The following is a 19,096-nucleotide window of genomic DNA, read 5'->3' on the forward strand; positions in this document are numbered from 1 at the left end:
TTAAATATATTTTTAAATTTTAAAGGCAAAATGAATGAATAATCTAAAAAATTTATAACTCCAAATATTAAAAATATTTTTTTTAAAAAAAAACTTCATAAAGTAATTAAATAAGCTTAACAATTTATAAGAACAAGTTCATGAATAAATGAACTATATTTATTAGTATCTTTTTTACCATCATTAGATATTGAGCTTCTAGCTTTTTCACCGTAAGTATTTTCTAATTTATTCTGACAACTTATAAAAAAATTTTGTAGGATAAGATTAGTCATCTTAAGTTTAATGTTACTTGATTCATCATGAATAAATGAACTAATATAGTCATTTAACAGTTGATTACAAGTGACCTAGTGATTTATATTTGTTTGCATAATTTAGAGATGGACTATGAGGAATGTATAGGATAAGCATAATCAACTTTTGCTATAATAAATATATATAAATTAATCTTAGCCTGTTTGTATTTTATCGGAAAACTAATGATATTGGACTATTTGGGATGAGGAATGTCACTTGCTCCGATGAATAAATGAACTAAATTAAATTTCTTTTATTGAATTTATAACAAATCCATCATTTATATATAATTTCAATAATATCAGAGTTTGGTTGGAATTCTATAAGGTTTTATATTTTGCTTAACAAGTTAAACCGATCAAAAATTTTCGCCTGATCAAATATTTTGCACTTAGAACTCATGAGGTGCACACAAAGTTATTCTAAGGCAAAGATCCATCCTTGGCTATTTAAATAGAGGTTTAAGTTTTATTTGCGATAACTAAAGGTGCTGGACTACTTGGGGAAGTAGAATATATGAGACATTTTATTGAGAAAACAAAAAAAACAAAGATTTATTATTGAATAAAAGTGATATTAATTGATGACAGAGGAATGGATAGTCATGTAAGGCCTTATGAGTTTCATAATATCGTAACAAATCACAAGATCTAACTTATAATCAACCGTCAAATGACTCAAAGATGGAAAAAAAAATTCCTCCAAAAATATACGTACGTTCCTTTATAAGTGGCAACGACTTAAACTCGTAATAAGTTAACATAAAACAACTTGATGATCAACAGTGAAGCCCACTTGTTATAAGAATAAGCAGATTACATCTGAAGTTTAAATGTCTGCTCCGGCGAAGTAGTAAAAATCTAATACAAAATGAGAGATTTGCCTATTTACAAATATGCAATGGGGGAAAAAACACTAGAACAGTCTTTGAGTGATGGCGGCGCAAATACCAGACATCCATCCATGTACTATTTGGAAATGTGTAGGCGAGAGATGGCAATGACGATGCAAAAGTGGCCTGTCAAAGCAGATTCATCAAGGTTATTCTCGTATCAGGTTCATCTGTCAGAGACGACACCTGCGAAAGATGAGAGCAGCTTATTCTTTGTACAGATGTGTAGCTCAAATTTAAGCCATATTCTAAAGATCCGTCCAGAGAAATCATTGTGTTGACTGGTGCAATGGGACACTAAAGAAATTGAAAGGAAAAGTATGTTAAGGAATATTATTTAGCCTTGCAAGGAAAATCTTACGCTAGTATCATTGCACTAGGATCTGGACAAGAAACCGGAAATGAAACTATGAAATCGCTGTATTTTAGCGTTGTGTACTTGTCCGGAGTGTGCTTGGTTATTAACTAAGGTATCTCCACTTGGATGTCTTCTCTTCTTTGTCATTTGGAATAAGGAATCTTCAGTATCTACGACATACCGTGTCTGAAGAAAAGCAACAATGCTTTATTAGCATGTAGAGGCTAAACTTGAAGCTTAGAGTAACTCCAATGAAGTACCTTTGATGAACTACAAGATATTTGGCACTCCAAACCATTGAACATTTGAATCCCTTTCATGGCCTTGCAAGTAGTGGAATTCTCATCAGTGCTGTTATATTTATGCTTGTTCCTGCAGAACACTATGGAATCAAAAAATTGGTGATAGCTAGAACGCATGATGTATCGATAATATTTACCTTTTCAGGAAGACACCCTTCAATGATCCTTTCCTAATTGAAGCACTTGAGAGAAACTCACTGTACAGGGAAGAAGAAAAGGAGAAATCCGTTGAGACAGCAGCCACTCCAGGGTTTTCGTGTGTATAGTCCATGAGCTGGATTGATAGTCTTGTCGCCTCTAAAGGTTGTGAAAACTGAACAGAGAAATAATTGATTGAGAATCGATATTAAAATTCATGCAGCAGTCTTTTGCAAGTGCTTCTAATGAAGAAAAAGATATATCAACTCACGCATTCAAATCTGTATAAGTTCTCATCATGGAGTAGTGCCCGAGCATTTTCATGATAAACTATATCAACAGACCTTCCTGTTTGGCGTGAGTTTTCATACAAATAGAGGTGGAGAAACTTATTGTTCATCTCATCCGAGGCTACTGCTTGAAGCTGAAAACAATTGATATGCACATTATTAAAAATAAGCGTGCACATTACTTTGATAACTGTCAAGTATAATCTGCAAAAAGAGAAACCTGTTTAACGACTTTATAGATTAGCTTGTCCAATGTAAAAAGCACATAAGACTGAGTTCCTATGATAGCACGGCAGTCATCTTCAAACTTGGTATTGTCAGCAGAACCATCAAGCAGATCGTATAGAATGCTCAAAAATCTGCAATCATGAATTTAGAATAACCTTTATGCATAGGAAGCTAGAAAACTGAAAAGATGGTTCATGGTTGTCATGTGATAATACTTGGCATATAAATCAGGAGACTTTGTATCTTTAGAACTCCATTTATTTTGAGCAGCTGATGAGTTTATCTTGGCAGAGAGCATCCTTTCATACAATATCTGCGGTAAAGATACAACATCTATTGTCTATTGTTGCAAAAATGGGCCATAAAAATATACTGAAATTTGGCTGACCTGATGAAGCCGGAGTAACACATAGAATGAATCATTCCCATAAAATATCTGGGAAGATTTATCATGCTTGTCATGCAATGTTGCAGGCACATGCCTTGCAAGAGGTTTTGCTGTGTTGAGAAATTTTTCTGAATCCAGTATTGCTGTAATTTCTCCTCCAGCGTCATGGGCCTTGGTCACTCCTTCAGCCTCACCCTCACTTTCATCCTTTACATCTTGATTGTCACGTTCTGCATCATCCTCTTCCTCATGATCTTCATGGGAGCATTCCATGTCGTTGCCAGATTCACTGATGGAAACATCTTCACCAGACTCCGATGCATTTTCACTGATCTCATTAGACCGTGGAGCACTTCCTACATCCTCATCATTAGCTTTAGCATTATAAGCATTGTCCTCTTCAAAATCTCTAGACGGTGACAATTCACCTTCTTCTCTTTCAATCTTGGAATTATTAATGGAAGCAGGACCTTCACTAGGTCTGATATATTCAGAAATTCCATCATTATCTGATGCAATCAACCTTCCAGAATGTCCAACCTAGTGAAAGGAACAAAATTCTATTTTAGATGAAACGGCTTTTCTGAATTCTAGGTAGAAAATGAAATACACAGGGCAAGTTTAGATGAAATGTTATCTTGCAAGGATAAACAACACTTGCATTTTAACAAGGCCATGAACAAGGACGTAGTATAATTTAAATTTTCATTTTCGTTACATGATGAATTTAATTAAAGAACTCAATTCATAATTTTAAGCCAGGCATAGCCAACTTCCTATAGGTTCTTTATACAGAACAAGAAAACTACTCTCCGTATGCCTTTTTTGTAAACAGATTTGTTAGTTGCTAGATGGATAACTGAACCAAACAAAATGATGAGGAATCAAGTCAAAACTAATTCAGATAAATGCAAAATTAGCATGAATTGTTGACGACTTGCAGATAACAGTGTTGCTCCTCATGAGAGAAAATGTAGTTAAACAAAATGGCAACAAATAAATAGAGAGAGAAGTTTAAAAGCAATTTAAAACTTGTCAACAAGCAAAGAGCTAATTAAACAACCAACTAGGTAGCCTCTGCTAGATAGGGCTAGAAGAAGTCCAAAGAGAGTTCTCTTAGAAGTCCAGAGCAAAGATATAATGACAGATTTAGACAGTATTAGTGTTCTAACATTCAAATGGCCGCAAAATCAGACTTTTGAAGCCCAAAAAATGATACAAATATCATAGCTTCGAAATGCATCTATCAGGACAAATATTGATGACCCTTATGAACCGTAATCCAGGCAAAAAATAAGGCAATATAAAACACAAATAACACATCACAAAAGAGTTGGGATCATATTGTATCAAAGCTCATTTAGCTATGTTGCTAAAATCTTCCATCCTATTTAATGTAGGGAAAAAAAGCCTATCTAATTTTACAACACAGCAGCTAAGAACAATATATGCCAACCCAGAATGATTCACAAATCTAGCATGGCCTTGACAAAACATGAGCCCCTTTTGATAGTGTTTAAATTTCACCCCAATTGTCACTCATAAGCAGTAATCTAAGCAGAAACAAGAGTGAAAAAGGTATAATTAGTACCTTTGTACACGGTAAAGTTTCACTGGATGCTTGAGGTTCAACTATTGTCTCTTTGACAAAATGGACAGTTCTTATGGATACACCATTAGTTCCTTCATAAAGAAAAATAGCATATGATAATAAAAGGTCAACAAACAATTGTAATCAAATTCTATGTTTTTATATTTCTAAAAAAAACTGCAACAGAACTCATACCTGATGTGTTCTCTGGGTTTGTTTTAGCATGAGCTTCTTCAGCTCTACTAGCATCATTGTTACCATTTGGCACATGTTCTGTAGGTACATTTTGCACAGCTGCTCGGGCAACTTCATCAAGCATATGATAACTACCCCAAACTCTTCCTTGAAGTGGGCTATCAAAATAATTTTTAACACAGTGAGTGACTTGTTCTGCACGGTGGAAACAATTTTTAGCGGTTGCATTCCCATTTGTAAACCCAGGCCTGCACGAACCTGCTTGATCATGTAGAATGCTCTCAGCACCATGACTTAGCTTGGTTTGACAAGGAGTTCCATAGACAGCATGACTCTCACATCTCACATGTTGATAATCATCTACAACACTTCGATTTGGAACACCCAAGAGAGGCTCCAAAAAATTGTTCCATAATTTCATGACTTTGTCAAATTGATCTAAAGATGTGCAAACTTCTCTACTAGAATATTTTATCATCTGATATAAATCCTCATGGATACCCACATCTCCATACTCAAATTCCATATTGGGAATGATTGGGTGCCTATTGTGGGCAGCTACTGCAAGGAGAACATCATTTTCTTTCAGCTTGTTATTGATCTCTTTAATCTCAGACAGCAAAGCTGGTTGAAGCAGAACAAATATATTAAATAGGGTAAAAAAATAGAATGAAAGGTATTGCCTAAAATATATCTTATAACTTCCACAAGCTACGAGAATCCTTTCTTTTAAAATAATAATACTTCTGTAGTATCTAAAAGTTGTAGAAATTAACAATTACATTTTGTTCTCAGGTTCTTAGAATCTTGTCGCTTGAAATAGAAACTTCGATGATCAAGTGATTTGTGAAAATTCTTGGCATATATTTCAGCCCAAGCTCTATTGAAATCTGAATGACACCTGGACCACTCCTCTTGCTTTTGCTTCAAACGGGTTAATATAACTGGCAATGCAAGATTAGCATTCTTCTGGAGTACATCCATAACATCAAGACCATGGTCCCCATATAATCGTTCAACACATCTCAAATGCGAAGCTATTGGAGGAGAGCAAAACAGGGAAATTCAAACAAGAAAAAAATGCAGTTAGTCAAAGCTACATACATACTTGAAGGGGGGAAATCTACTTTGTAAAAGGTATGATATCCACAATACTGTCACATGTACAAGTAAGATGGTCTTCAATGTGCATTGGACTCTTCGATGTCATTGGGTCTTGCATCATTTCCACTAATTTTTCCACACGTTTAGTTGTTGCATTGACCAATCCCAATAAGAGATCCATCTCAAATCTACAGAAATCACATGGAGAAAATGGAGATTAATGAAAGACCCAATAACTAAAGTCCGGAGATGGCAATAAGAGGAAATACAACACAAATAACAAGAACTACATAGAACTAACAAAGTGGCATAAGAGTTAGAAAGAAAAGGTTGTTTTCAACCTATATTGGGCTGCAAAAGAGGGGGAGATAAATACGAAGGATCTATACAAATACCTATCATCTTCACAAACAAATAAAGTTTCTTCATGTTGGTTCTTTAGCATGTGCTTGAAGGAGCGATCCTCGCTTCCAGAAGTCACTAATACCCAATCATCATTTAGTACAGACTTTCCCAGTCTAGTTCTGTGGCTTGAAGGTATAGGATACTGACAAGTAAAAACAAAAAAATATTTATCATGAAAATGAAGTCATGCTAGACGCAACCTGCAAAAGTAATGAAACATGCTCATTTTGCGTAAATATTACATTTTTAGGAAGAAGGCGGTAACTTGGGGTGCAACTTTGACAGTTTGAGAGGTCAAGCTCTGAAATTGGTTTCCACAGGTCATATTTTTCTTTGTTAGAGAAAAAGGTAGCCTTCAGGGTGCCTTTCTCAACTCTTTCCTTTGCAGTGTTCCTCTCCCATTCATGATCTTTCTGCCATTTAACCACTTCTCGATCCCTTTCTCTATCCTCTATCTTACCATGCTTAACCAAGTATCCTTCATCGGATAACTAGTGTTAGAATAAGCGATAACATAATATCAAATATCAATATTATATATATACTTTGAACTCCTGAATTTGTTTAATAAATATATATATTCTCTTCTCCAATAAAACAAATTTATCAATTTCAGATAACATTAGTAAGGAATAAGAAAAGCTTTTTGGACATACTTTTGTTGAAGAAGCCTTCCAGAAATCCATCTGCAGAAAAATGATTCAAATAGAAAACTCAGCAAACCTATACGAACTTCTAAATATGATGCATAACAAGTAGATGGGCATATGGCACTAGGAAGACAAATATGCTCACCTATATCTTCACAATTGAGCAAAAATTCATTGAAACCTTCCATAATTTCTGGATACTTTCCAAGGATATCATTTACCTGCAATAAAAACATAGCTTTCAGAAGATATCACAACTATAGCTTTCCCGGTGTCAACAGCTTGTGATTGAGAAGCCAACTAACAAACATATGACTAACAGAATAAGAATTCGTTAAAGCAACAACTAAAACATAACTTTCAGAAGATATCACAACTATAGCTTTCCAAGTGTCAACGGGCTCTGATTGAGAAGACAACAGACAAATATATGACTAAAAGAATAAGAATTCGTTAAAGTAACAACTAAAGCATAACTTTCATAAGATATCACAACTATAGCTTTTCAAGTGTCAAGAGTCTCTGACAACTAACAAACATATAACTAACAGAATAAGAATTCATTAAAGTTAAAATAGTATAACAGTTGCAGAAACTCTTATCAAGTTTCACACTTCTAAAATATATTAGCTATTAGGTGCAAGTATGATATGTTTCATTTTTAGAGATATAAGATGGAGATATGAGGAAGATATTACCACATTTCAACAGGTTATTGCAAAAGAAAATTGTTGGATTTCTAATAAAAAGGTTGCTTCAAGAATCAGTAACCTACTACATTCTTTAGCTCTGTTCTCATTATTATCTCTTTGCTGTACATATCCAAGCATTTCAAAAATTCCTGGTAGGTGTCAGGGTGCACCTTATCCTTCACTTTCTCACAGAAATTGAATTCCCGAGTATATACACCTATCAGATAAGTTGAAACAAACATGAGCCAAAAAAGATACAACAGATGCACCACTGTGTCCTACACTAACATCTAATTATAGAATGAGAAGACATCCAGCTAAAAAATTAACCAAAAAATTGCAACAAGCATAATAAAATTTCATGGTACTGAGTCTAACTAAAGCCATTGTGAATATGATGCGAGTAATCAATGCCCAAGTTTCCTTGGGGTCCCAACTCCAATACAATCCCCATGCTTCATTAGCCCATACTGCTCCATAAAGAATTTCTATGGTTAAACAGGTAGACCCTAAACTAATGACGCGATAACTCATACACCAAACGTTGAGTTGATTGATATTTATAATAATTTTAAAATGAAAGAAAAGAAAATATTTATAGAAACACTCCTTTTTTCATTCCTATAGTTAAATCTTACCAAAGATAAATTTCTTGATCAAGGAACTATTGACTTTACGATGACAAAAAATATTGATGTTTTTCCAAAATGTAATGACTAGAAGAGCCACTGAAAATAATGATAACGGAAGCCTATCTTCAAATGTGGGGATATGTTTCAACAAAACGACTCCCAAAAGCATTAAGAATATCATGCTCTAGCAAACCCAAGATAACTAAAAAAACTCATTTTCTTCATAAGGGAGTAATAAGTTATATTTTATAACCTTCTTAAAGTGAATTATAACAACCAAGTCTTATCCCACTAAGTGAGGTCAACTTCTTAAAGTGAATTATACCGGGTCAAATTGACTATATAAAGAAACAAGGGGGGAATGGCTTAATGAGAATAAATTTATCTTATTCAGTATGACATCATTGAATTGTGTTGTTAATGAAATGCAAATTTGCTCTCCTTAGTAACCTACAAGCATATTCAATATGCACGCACAAAGCATAAGCAACAAGCAGGGTGAAGACGGAAAAAATAACAATATAAAAGCGACACGGCATTTGGTAACTACACAGTTCAATATGCAAGACATAGGAATCAAACAACAAATGACAAAAGTGCCTATTTTTCAAAACAGCTGTTCTCATCAGAATTCAGATGTATTGCTACATGTGTCAATGTTCTAAGCACCATCGACTAAAGTATTGGAGAAATGTTGCATTTGGAGAAAATACAATTTGATATGCAAGCATAAGCAGATTAACCAAACAAATATCTGAATCAAATGACAGTGGATAAAAGACTTATTCTTCAAAGCAATTTTATCAACAGATGCTGAAAATAGAATGTTACATATGCCAATGTTCTCAGTGCCATCAGCTCCTCTCTGCATCTTCCCAGGAATAGGGTAATCAGGCTTTTGAGATGAAGATTTATAGGTATGATGTGCTTTATCTAAATCTCCATGCTCCAAGTCCTTATCTCGTTCATGATCATTCTTGTCAGTAACTACGCTTGTAATTCTTTCTGTCTCTGAACGCCTTCTCTTTCTATCATGTTCTATATCAGGACAGTCAATGCTAGAGTTGCACTCAGTATGTGGCCTATAAGCTCTCTCCAGCTAGAAAACAAGGCAAGGTTAATTTAATATAGAAAATGGTATTTACAAATCTAATCTAATACTGACTCCTCTTAGAAACACATCTGAATTCACATAGGGAAAAAGAGCAACAAAACAAAATAAAAGGCTACAGGGATGAATACATTGTTCCTCACTGAACCAAAAGGTGAATCAATAGAATTATCTGCATTTCAGGTTCAATAGGAAATTTACGATGACAAGATATAAACCTTTTTTTCATGGAAATGTCTTGCTGCAGGTTTCATTTCATCTTGACATGCAAATTCTCGATTTGCATATCCATGATGTGAAGGAGATATTGCAGGGGCAACAGGTAAAAAGTGTGTGAATTCTTTGAGTAAATCTTGATGGTTTTTAAAGAGGGTTGTTACCTGGTCAAAAACAGTATAGATTTTCACATAACACATGGCCACTGACAAAATACAACATTAACAGGGAGAAGGAATACCTCTTCATAGACCTCATGAATTTGCTTATTTCCCCTTCTATACATATTCAGGATATCTATGAATGACTTGTAAACATATTCATCATTCTCAAAACGATCCTGCAATGGAAGAGATGCATAAGGCATGGGCAAAAAATAAAAAAACAACTTTAGAATTTATTCTATGGCATGCATACCTTGATTTTATGAACTAAATCAACTGCCTCATCATACTTTGGTTTCTTTTCTTCTGGTAGCTTAATCTCATAGCCCTTGGGCAAGAAGGTATTAAACCCCATGATCAGATCCCAGTGACCTTTAAATAATTGCTTTACCCTTATACTATGAAAGGCCTTTGAGTCATCAAGATGAATTTTCTTTTGAGCTCGATATTATAGCGAACACAACCAAGGATACAATTTCTGTTCCAATTCATGAAGTGAACATAAACACTCATGATATGTTCATTGATGTTGGCAATGACAAAACAGTTTTCGCAACTGAAGCCACAAAGAATGAAAGTGAGATATATCAAAGAAATTCAGATGAGTTTACCTTCAATTCTGTCGTAGATTTTTACTGCAGATTGAAAGTCGAATCAATATCCTTAATAAATTGCCATCTTGATGATATGAAGGTAAATGCTAGCATATCTCTTCTTCTATGCTTTTTTAGCATGTTCATTAACTGTAATGCTAATCATTTCAGAAATCCTATGATGTTGCTTCTCTTTCTGGTGATCGAGTAAAAGCAGCAGAAATAAATGAGGAAATCAAGGTGAATTAAATAATTATGTGAGAGTGTTTTTTCTTTTTTAAAAATCTCCACAAGTATTATGCATTTCCATCCTTGAGCAATTTATTATACTTTCGACAAATTTGAGTTTTGATTTTTGTTTCCTCGTTTCTTCAGGAAGTTTATAAGAAATTAGAGGAAGCCAAGGGTTCTGGAAATGCTAGTGTGGGAAAGCAACGATCAATGGAAAAATGTGTTAGTCAACTGCTTAAAGCTTTAGAAGAACTGAACTTGCAAGCTTTTGAGCAAGAATATCACCTGTCAGAAAAAATAATTTCAGTAAGCACACCTGAAACCGCATTATGCATACAAAAGTAGAAAATATATCTATTGATTTGTTTCTGTTTTGGAGTTGGATTACATGATATTTTTTTTTTCATTTCACAATTAGCCAAACATTGATAGAATCTAATTGTTATGGCCTTTATTACTGATGATCATTTGCTCGGGAAGTCTATCTTGTCCCTTAATGGGATTTGCAGATTCAATTAAGTTTCCTTATCTCTATGAAATGAACATTTCAAGAATGATAATGGAAACTCGAAAGAAAAACCATTCTCATACTAATAGTTTGGGAAGTTTGATTACATATATATTTTACCCATGATGCTTAAAGATTAAGAACACTATTTCATAACTATTTTTCTTCAAGCAGGCAGGGAAAAACTTGAGTGCAGCAATCAAATTTCTTGAACATACCTCGTCGGTTCTCCATAGTCTGCTGTTAGCATCCTTGGAGGAACAAAAAGCTTATATTCATGCATGGTCTGACATGGCTGCGGCTTGTGTTGAAGAGTTGTTGCATGGTGCCACAATATGGCAAGAGTCAGTTCAATCACAAGCCTTTGCGCAAATATTAAGTCAAGGTATGTTAAATAGGTACAGATGGAACTTTTAGCTGTATATAGATCAACATAATTTGCAGGTTTGCTCTCACTAATAACTTTCTCATGATAAAAACTTCTACCCTGCAGAATCGAACTATTTCATCGCCCTAGGAGAGATTCATAGAGTTGCGGAAGTACTAGGAGCTTCATTGAAAGTCTATAAGCCTTGGTTACTATTAAACCAAGGCAACTACTCGAGCAAGTTATTAGCTAGCTTGGACAAGTGTGCTGAGGCATGGACTCTGTACGGACTCGAAGAAGCTGTTAGAACCATTTCTGAGTCCTGCAATGTCGAACATGCTCGTCTAGCCAAAACACTCCTTGCATCCATCAAGACCATTCATGAGCTTGATCTCTCACGCCATTCATTTTCTGAAGGCAAAAAGATTTGCAGAATATCCTTATTGTCCACAGAAGAACTAAAAGGTGCTTTGCAGATGATTCTCAACTTATTTTGCTGTTTGTCCGATTTACTTTCTCTTGACTCATCTTCTTTTTCAATGCGACAGACCTGAAAATGGAGCAATGGCATGAGAAATGCTATTTTGTGAAGCTTGCCAATCTCTGGGCTAATAGGGTATGTTATGAACCTCCTCAGTTGCCATACTTACATATCAGCTAGGCGGGGAATATAGAATGGGATTGGACAGGAGTTTCTTGACTCGAAGGCGATAGCTGCTGCCAAGAATGATCTCGAAAGAATTCTCGGGGCGCTGGAGGATATTCACTTGGCATTCAACTCAATGACCATTTCGCAGCATCAACATTCCTGGACGAGGAAGAGTAATGGTCAATGCAACCTCGAGTTTATCCGTTTATATCCTTACCCTCAGCTCTTCCTCTCAGTTTTGTGATCTATAATCTGTAGAAATGTCTGGCGCGATTGCAATCTCGATCTTTTTCTTTCTTTTTCATTCTTTTGGATAAATGAGAAGAACGATGCAGTGGCACAAAGCTAGTATAGTATTGGGCAAATAGAGGCATGAATAGCTCATTAGAATTTGCCATGTTTTTTTCCCGGGATACGCCATTTTGAAAGAAATCAATTTCATTCCCCTCTTTATGAAATTTTTATTGGCTTCCCAACGTGACAATGCCTTAGCTTATGAAATTAATATTATGAAAATAAACACTTATTAACATTTTTTTTATATAATAAATTAGCTTGAACATAGAACTTCTTGCTCAACTAACATCAAACGTGACTAAGCCCTTCTGATTTTTTTTCCTATCAAATAAACTTAAATAAATCAAGTTTGATTCAACTGGACTCATTTAAAATTTTTAAAAAAAATAAGCGCAAGGAGCAAATTAAAAAAGAAATATTTTCCACATGAGCCCGATCTCAATCACGAACACATTCTATAGATTAGTCAGGCGCCTCGATTATAAAAAAATAAATAAATAAAACTAATATCATACGACACAGCATTTTATGTATCATGGAGGTTAAACAATCACATATCAAGAAAGAGAAAATTATATTAAATAGAAGATGATTAACATGGAAAGATTAAAAATCTCTTACAAAGAATCTAATCTAAAGAAAATTTAAAAATAAATTAAAAATTAGTAATTTTCTTGTTTGTTAGCTTAGATATTTTGTTTAAAGACTTCAATAAGCTCAGCAGCAAGAGCTAATCTTGTTGTATAATTTCCTGAGAAAATGGAAACAACAGCCTTTTTCCTATAAATGAAAAGTATTGATTGCCCATTTTTGATATTTACCTTTGATTGATAGCCCAAGATTGATATAATCAGCGAGTTCCATCGGTCGCAGCTCCATCTTCATCGAGCCCCCAAACGATTACCTGAAACCTTACTGCCTTAGCTTTACTCTCGTGTTACCAACACAGGTTGCATTGTGATGCCACAATGATTCCCGGTCCATGAAGAGGGCATAGAGCAGTTCATTCCATGCATCTGGAACACCTGGTAAGGACCAATGGCTGCAGTCCTGCCTCTGAAGAGATAGGCACGAGGAACCAAGGTAGTATATCCATCAACGTTCATCTTTCCTGGAGGCCGTCGTCATCCGTGTCACATTTAGTAGATCGATTTCTAGTCCATCAGTTGCAGTAGAATTCTCCAGTGTAATATTCCAGAATGGATTCAGGAAATGTGACTATTGTTTCAGGGATTGCTGGGGTCTAAAATCAGATAGGGTCTCTAAGTGACGAGTCCCTCCTGTTCTCCAGTCGCCGCCTCTACACAAAGTCGTGTAGCATTTTACGAACGATAAGAATCGATCGAAAATAATTTGCCTTTGAACTTATGTACGGTAAAAACAGTTATATGACATGTGCTGCTGCTGCTTACGAAAAGAAACATGAGTTAACGACACCAAGTAGTTAGTTGAGTACCTGAAATGTACAGGAGCATAAGATCGGAAGATGACTTGTGTTTTACTACTCATGACTTTTTTGTGAACCCACTGGAACAAGGCAAGAATTGATCTTTGGTATGCATCACCCACGGTCATCTCCATCTTCACATGTTTCCCTTCTCGAAAATAGCAACCCCTGATAAGATTAGAATTTGGGATGCTTTTGATTATGCCATAATGAAGCTGATAGTACAAAAATTAGCATAATCCTCAGAAAATCATTCCTTAATTGGACAAAAATATACACAAGCTTGTGTATTTGTCAAGACTTCTCACAACAAATTGACAAGAATAAGTACCCTTCGAGGCATTGAAAGAAAGGAGTAATTGTTTAAAATGAACTAAAATTTGAGATTTGCAACAAAGTATGATCAAAACTATGTAAAAGAACTTTGGTAATCATCAATTCTATTCATTTGTTATCTTATCAACCAAGCAATTGTTAATTTGCACATATGACTAATCCAAATGATTTTATCTTTCAGATGTCGTGTAGGACTAAAAATTAATAGCTAAAACTAGTCTAATTATTACAAAATTTAACATCTTGAATTTTTTTAGAAGTTACCTAGATGGCATTTTCGTACGAAATAGAGTTGCACACATTTGCTATGTGTAGAAATTAACATTTGGACAAAAACATATCTGAGTGAGTATAATTATACAAATCTAAAAGTGAATGCAAACATTCCTTGCAATCATCCATTTTGGTAATATTTTTTACAAGTCTCAAAATTTAGGCTATTTATTAACAAATTCATGCTATTAAGAATTGGCTGTCCAATTTGCAAGTTGGTACAAACAATTACCCATTATTTACTAGTTCAACAAGTCAAAATAATACCAATTTATCAAAAATAAAAACTCAAAAAAAAAGTATTGGGTCAGAAAAGATTCTAGACACTTATGTTTTACGCACACCTACTAAAAAAAGTCACAATGTATGAGCGATACTGCAGGAACAGGGGTTAATGGGACACTATTGCTAATGCTTAAAAATATGGATGATGGTAGAAACAAGAAACCAAATTATACTCTAGTTAAGATGCAGTTGGTTAAATTCTTACTCTCTTATGGTCTTCTCATAGTTCCACCAGTGCCCGGTGTTGAAAATGAGAATATAAGCATCTTTCCATCTATTTGATGTCTGATCCAACTTGTCCAGTCTCAGAGTTGTCTCCACTTTTCTTGGTGTGACAGGTGATCTATAATACTCCACAGTGCAGTTATACTCCTTAAATTTGAACACGAGAAAACCCGTATGCTTTGTTATCGGACTTCTATTTACTTCATAGATTGAGCTCTTGTTTAGAACAGCCATAGAGAGCATGCACAGGAGAGACTCCCACTGATTCCTTCCAATTGAATCTCCTACAAATACTAGTCTTCTGTTCCTTAGCTTGTCTAGCATAATTCTGGAATCAAATCTGGACAAACAAGTTTGATAGAAGGAATTTAGAAATGTTTAGATATGTAACAATGTCGTTTCTATAACTCTAGATCCTTTCTTCATGAAACCCAAAACTACTTTAGTTTGTGAATTGATGTCTCAACGATACAGATTTGAAACATACAACATTAAAGCACTACATGATTGCTCAGAATTTCGGAAGAGGAAGTTAATCTACTCATTTACTTATTTTTATTCCAATAAGAAGGTCAAAAACAGGTTGTCTGTAATTTACTAATTTCAGAGGCGATGTACACAACATTTACAAAGAGTAAAATAGAGGGAAGTTAGAAGATAATCACTTCTATAATTACAAAAGTCATTGCAATTAAATCTAAGTTCAAAAGTATCACATAGAGAATGCAATTCTGGCCAAATGTATCTGAACCACATCATTAACACATGAGAAAAACGACATTATCTAGAATTACCACAAATTATAATAATGTAAGAACTTAACAGTAAACTTGATGGATCCAATTACTGAAATATATATATGCCCACGTTAATAATAGCACATCCATCTAAACTTATAGACCCTCTTTATTAGCCCCTAATTCTTCCTGTGAATATGAGTGGGAACATCTCGATTTATTGGTTTGTTGGGTTCGAAACCAAACCAAAGTGTTTTAATTTGAAAAATACAAACTGAAACTAAAATGAAACAATTTTGGTTCGGCTTCAAACCAAATCAATATTTTCGGTTTAGTTCAATTTAAAGCCATAAAAACCAAATCAATATTTCCGGTTTAGTTCAATTTGAAGCCATAAAATAAATAAATATGAACCAAAAACCAATTAAAAACAATTTCAAAGCAATATATCTATAGAGAATAACTCTAAAATTTATTGTCATTTAAGAATCATATTAACTAGTGAACATAACAAATAAATAAGAATAAAGAATCATATAAATTAGCATACTAATTTATCTCTATATATATATATACACACGTACATATACTGTTGTAGAAACTTTAATATATTGTATAGGCTCAAACTGAAACCAAATTGATACAGAGAATTATACCTTGATGCAAATCGAAAACAAACTCAAACTATTAAACTGAATCTTTCAGTTTGAATTGGTTTTTGGTTTATCGATTTCAAGTTATAGGTGTCGACCACTACAGGTAGAGCTAAACTAGGATGTCACTAGAATGAAAAAGGAAAACTAGCATGATAAGTTACAAAAGGTGGAACCGCCACCTTAGCGGCCCCTTGGGTCCGGCCCCACAGATATCCAGAGGGGGTAAATCACGGTTAAGCTGGGCAGGAGGGGTGACTGGGGGTCGAGTGGAATTTAAAGCGCAGCAGACCGAGATTTTACGTCCGTGTGCAACTGGCGACCCTCGATCCCTGAACCTCCGTTGCAAGCGTCAGACACCCTTCCAGCTGATCCAGCCCGTGGGGGCAAAACTAGCATGTTAAGTGAAACCACTACAGGTAGACTACTCAACTGCTGGCTAAGTATAAACTAACCTTCTTCAAACCATTGCTTTCCAACTTTTGATTGGTATAAATGAATACCAAGTGTTTCACAACCATGTAATAAAGCAATATTATATTCTGATAGATGGGAACATTTCTTTGACATCCCAACTTGATGATATTACTTCCGATAATTAAGAACATTTAAACAGAGCTAAGATGAAGAACTGATATGAGAACAAGGACATGATAGAAGTTAGATTGTCTGTGAATCCTCTAATTAACAGAGGCACATAGTAAATTTTTTATGGTTATCTTAGGGAAAAAATGGAACATGCACAAAGCTCAAGAAGAAGATGACATTTTTAGGGTTGTAAAGGACATGGCTGACCTCGGAAGATGGCAGCGAGCGGACAGCCACCGCCACTTGGTGTACATCCGGTCAGGCCTCCCGTTCTCCGAGCAGCGGAAACCCTCGTCCAAGAACGGGCAGGAGAGGCCGACTCGTACAGATTGTACGACTCATCCCACACCCACTTCCCCTCGAACCAATCACACTCCCCACCTCCTCCGCCGCCACGCTCTGCCCCTCGAACCAATCCCTCGTAGTGATCGGAGCGAACGGCGCGAAGAAGAGCGACGAATATTAGGGCGGCGCTCGCGATGAAGACACCCAACACCCCCGCGCGCTCCAAGGGCTTCACCCGCCTCCCGTGCCGCCGCACCAATTCCCACCGCTCTTCCAAATCTCCTCCGTCGCTCCGCAACGTTTTTAAATATAAAATTTATCTTAAATTTTAATTTTTATATAAAAAAATTTATCCTATCCACAAATTTAGATCTATAAATAATATTTATTTAAATTTAAGGAATGAAATACATAATAAATTAGATAATAAAAATAAAAAGAGAAAAAATAATTAAAAAAATAAGTTGATATATTATATGGTAAAAATTGGAAAGTAGTTATTCAATCTTAAATTTTAAATAGAAAATTTGATATGGAGGGTAATAAGATCTTTTATTATAGATATTACTCATCTCAAACAGTTGAATATCGTTAGTCTTATTATAAAATACAAATAGATAAATTAAGAAAGATATTTATTTTAATATAATAATTTTTTATATGAGAAAATTAAATATTTAATGAAATATTTTACACTGTTAAAAGTTTATCCCAATATTTATTAGATATCAACTGTATTAATCTATAAATATATATAAGAAGTCTTCTACCTCGATAAACAGTGTGTTCCCATTCTTAATTATTAACTCTGGATCAATTTGCATCTCACCGGTTTGATTCCATAAAAAATGGACCCAATCTGGTGAAGTTCCTTTTGGCATTATACCGTCTCCACTTCACCAATAATATTTTTTTTTTCAAATTATGACCCTCTAGAAAATGGACTTGAGCTGCATGATATTTTACCTCCCTGAGTAATAGTGTGTGCCCACTCCAACAGCTACGATGAGAGGGAGGGAGAAGGGAATTACATGATATCTTAGTTTAAAAAAGTGTGTAATATAACCTACTTATCACCTTGGAGACATACTATTGAGATAACTTATTTTACACCAATAACGGATGAGAGATGTCAACTATGAATAGCTCTTGGTCCACTATTTGGAGGGGTTTTTGACGGACGGCTTTTCGATTTGTATATGATGCGGTAGAGAGATCTAGTAACTAACATGTGGCAGGACCTGTTACCGTATGGGTCATAGGGTAGGTTTAGGGTCCTATCCAGATGATCTAGTAATTAATGTATAAAATATTATCATAATAAAATCTAAAATTCGAATCTCGATATAATCGAGATAAATATCTCATTCTTGCGTTAGTCACTATTCTAAAAATTAATAATCATCCATGATTTATCTTTTTCATATTAGTCTTAGGACGAATTAACGGGGACACTTGGGACAAGCGTAATTATCTTTTTATCATCATATGATAGGTTCATGACTCAATGGACGCAGATATTATTAGTATCCGATCTAAGCGCTAGGATTATCCGCTGACCTTCCAACAACAATCCGACTTCCTGACCTCCCAGTATGTGGAAAGACACTGCAGTGGTTACCAATATGAAGGAACACCATGGCTATATGATGATGCCCTTTAAACAGATGCATCCTTTAAGCTTCCAATTTATCAAATAGATTAATTTGAAGAGATAGCCGTCTATCATCAGATTTAATCAGATAAAATAATAATAATAACAACAACAACTAAACCAACTGAAATTAACGGAATCACAGCAGATAGTCCAAAAGGACAAAGGAGTGCAATGGGCTATGAAAGCAATAGATTGAATTGAGTTTCGACAAAACATATGAATTAAACATTTCAAGAGGAACAACAAGGTCAGAGAACTGAGAAAGTCAAATTAGTTAAAAAAAAAAAAATCAAAAACGTTGAACAGAGG

At 34.8% G+C, this 19,096-nt stretch overlaps 2 protein-coding genes and 1 pseudogene across 3 annotated transcripts; 1 reads left to right on the forward strand and 2 right to left on the reverse strand.

Annotated features, from left to right (window-relative positions):
- Positions 1 to 1,071: 1,071 nt before the first annotated feature.
- LOC121977072 (paired amphipathic helix protein Sin3-like 5) lies at positions 1,072 to 10,043 on the reverse strand. Of its 2 annotated transcripts, XM_042529584.1 has the most exons (21): positions 9,910 to 10,043; positions 9,734 to 9,832; positions 9,495 to 9,656; positions 8,997 to 9,264; positions 7,704 to 7,750; positions 6,987 to 7,062; positions 6,848 to 6,877; positions 6,434 to 6,669; positions 6,182 to 6,333; positions 5,850 to 5,974; positions 5,465 to 5,719; positions 4,683 to 5,306; positions 4,488 to 4,579; positions 2,897 to 3,436; positions 2,724 to 2,821; positions 2,501 to 2,639; positions 2,262 to 2,414; positions 1,990 to 2,165; positions 1,811 to 1,922; positions 1,554 to 1,736; positions 1,072 to 1,378 (listed from the first exon to the last, which is right to left on the reverse strand). In XM_042529584.1, exons 1-20 carry the CDS (start codon positions 10,009 to 10,011, stop codon positions 1,569 to 1,571), a joined length of 3,654 nt encoding a protein of 1,217 aa, XP_042385518.1. In that variant the 5' UTR covers positions 10,012 to 10,043; the 3' UTR covers positions 1,072 to 1,378; positions 1,554 to 1,568. The 2 variants fall into 2 exon arrangements, with proteins under 2 accessions (XP_042385518.1, XP_042385519.1); XM_042529585.1 differs by lacking the exon at positions 9,495 to 9,656 and having other exon boundaries at positions 7,617 to 7,750.
- A 17-nt stretch (positions 10,044 to 10,060) lies between these two features.
- LOC121977073 lies at positions 10,061 to 12,462 on the forward strand. The gene is made up of 6 exons (XM_042529586.1): positions 10,061 to 10,349; positions 10,421 to 10,489; positions 10,625 to 10,786; positions 11,163 to 11,373; positions 11,482 to 11,820; positions 11,904 to 12,462. The coding sequence occupies exons 1-6, from the start codon at positions 10,173 to 10,175 to the stop codon at positions 12,014 to 12,016; spliced, it is 1,071 nt and encodes a 356-aa protein (XP_042385520.1). The 5' UTR covers positions 10,061 to 10,172; the 3' UTR covers positions 12,017 to 12,462.
- Positions 12,463 to 12,860: 398 nt separating this feature from the next.
- LOC121978758 lies at positions 12,861 to 18,770 on the reverse strand (annotated as a pseudogene).
- Positions 18,771 to 19,096: the final 326 nt, after the last annotated feature.

This window comes from Zingiber officinale, chromosome 4B, assembly GCF_018446385.1.
Source record: "Zingiber officinale cultivar Zhangliang chromosome 4B, Zo_v1.1, whole genome shotgun sequence".
Lineage (NCBI taxonomy): Eukaryota > Viridiplantae > Streptophyta > Magnoliopsida > Zingiberales > Zingiberaceae > Zingiber > Zingiber officinale.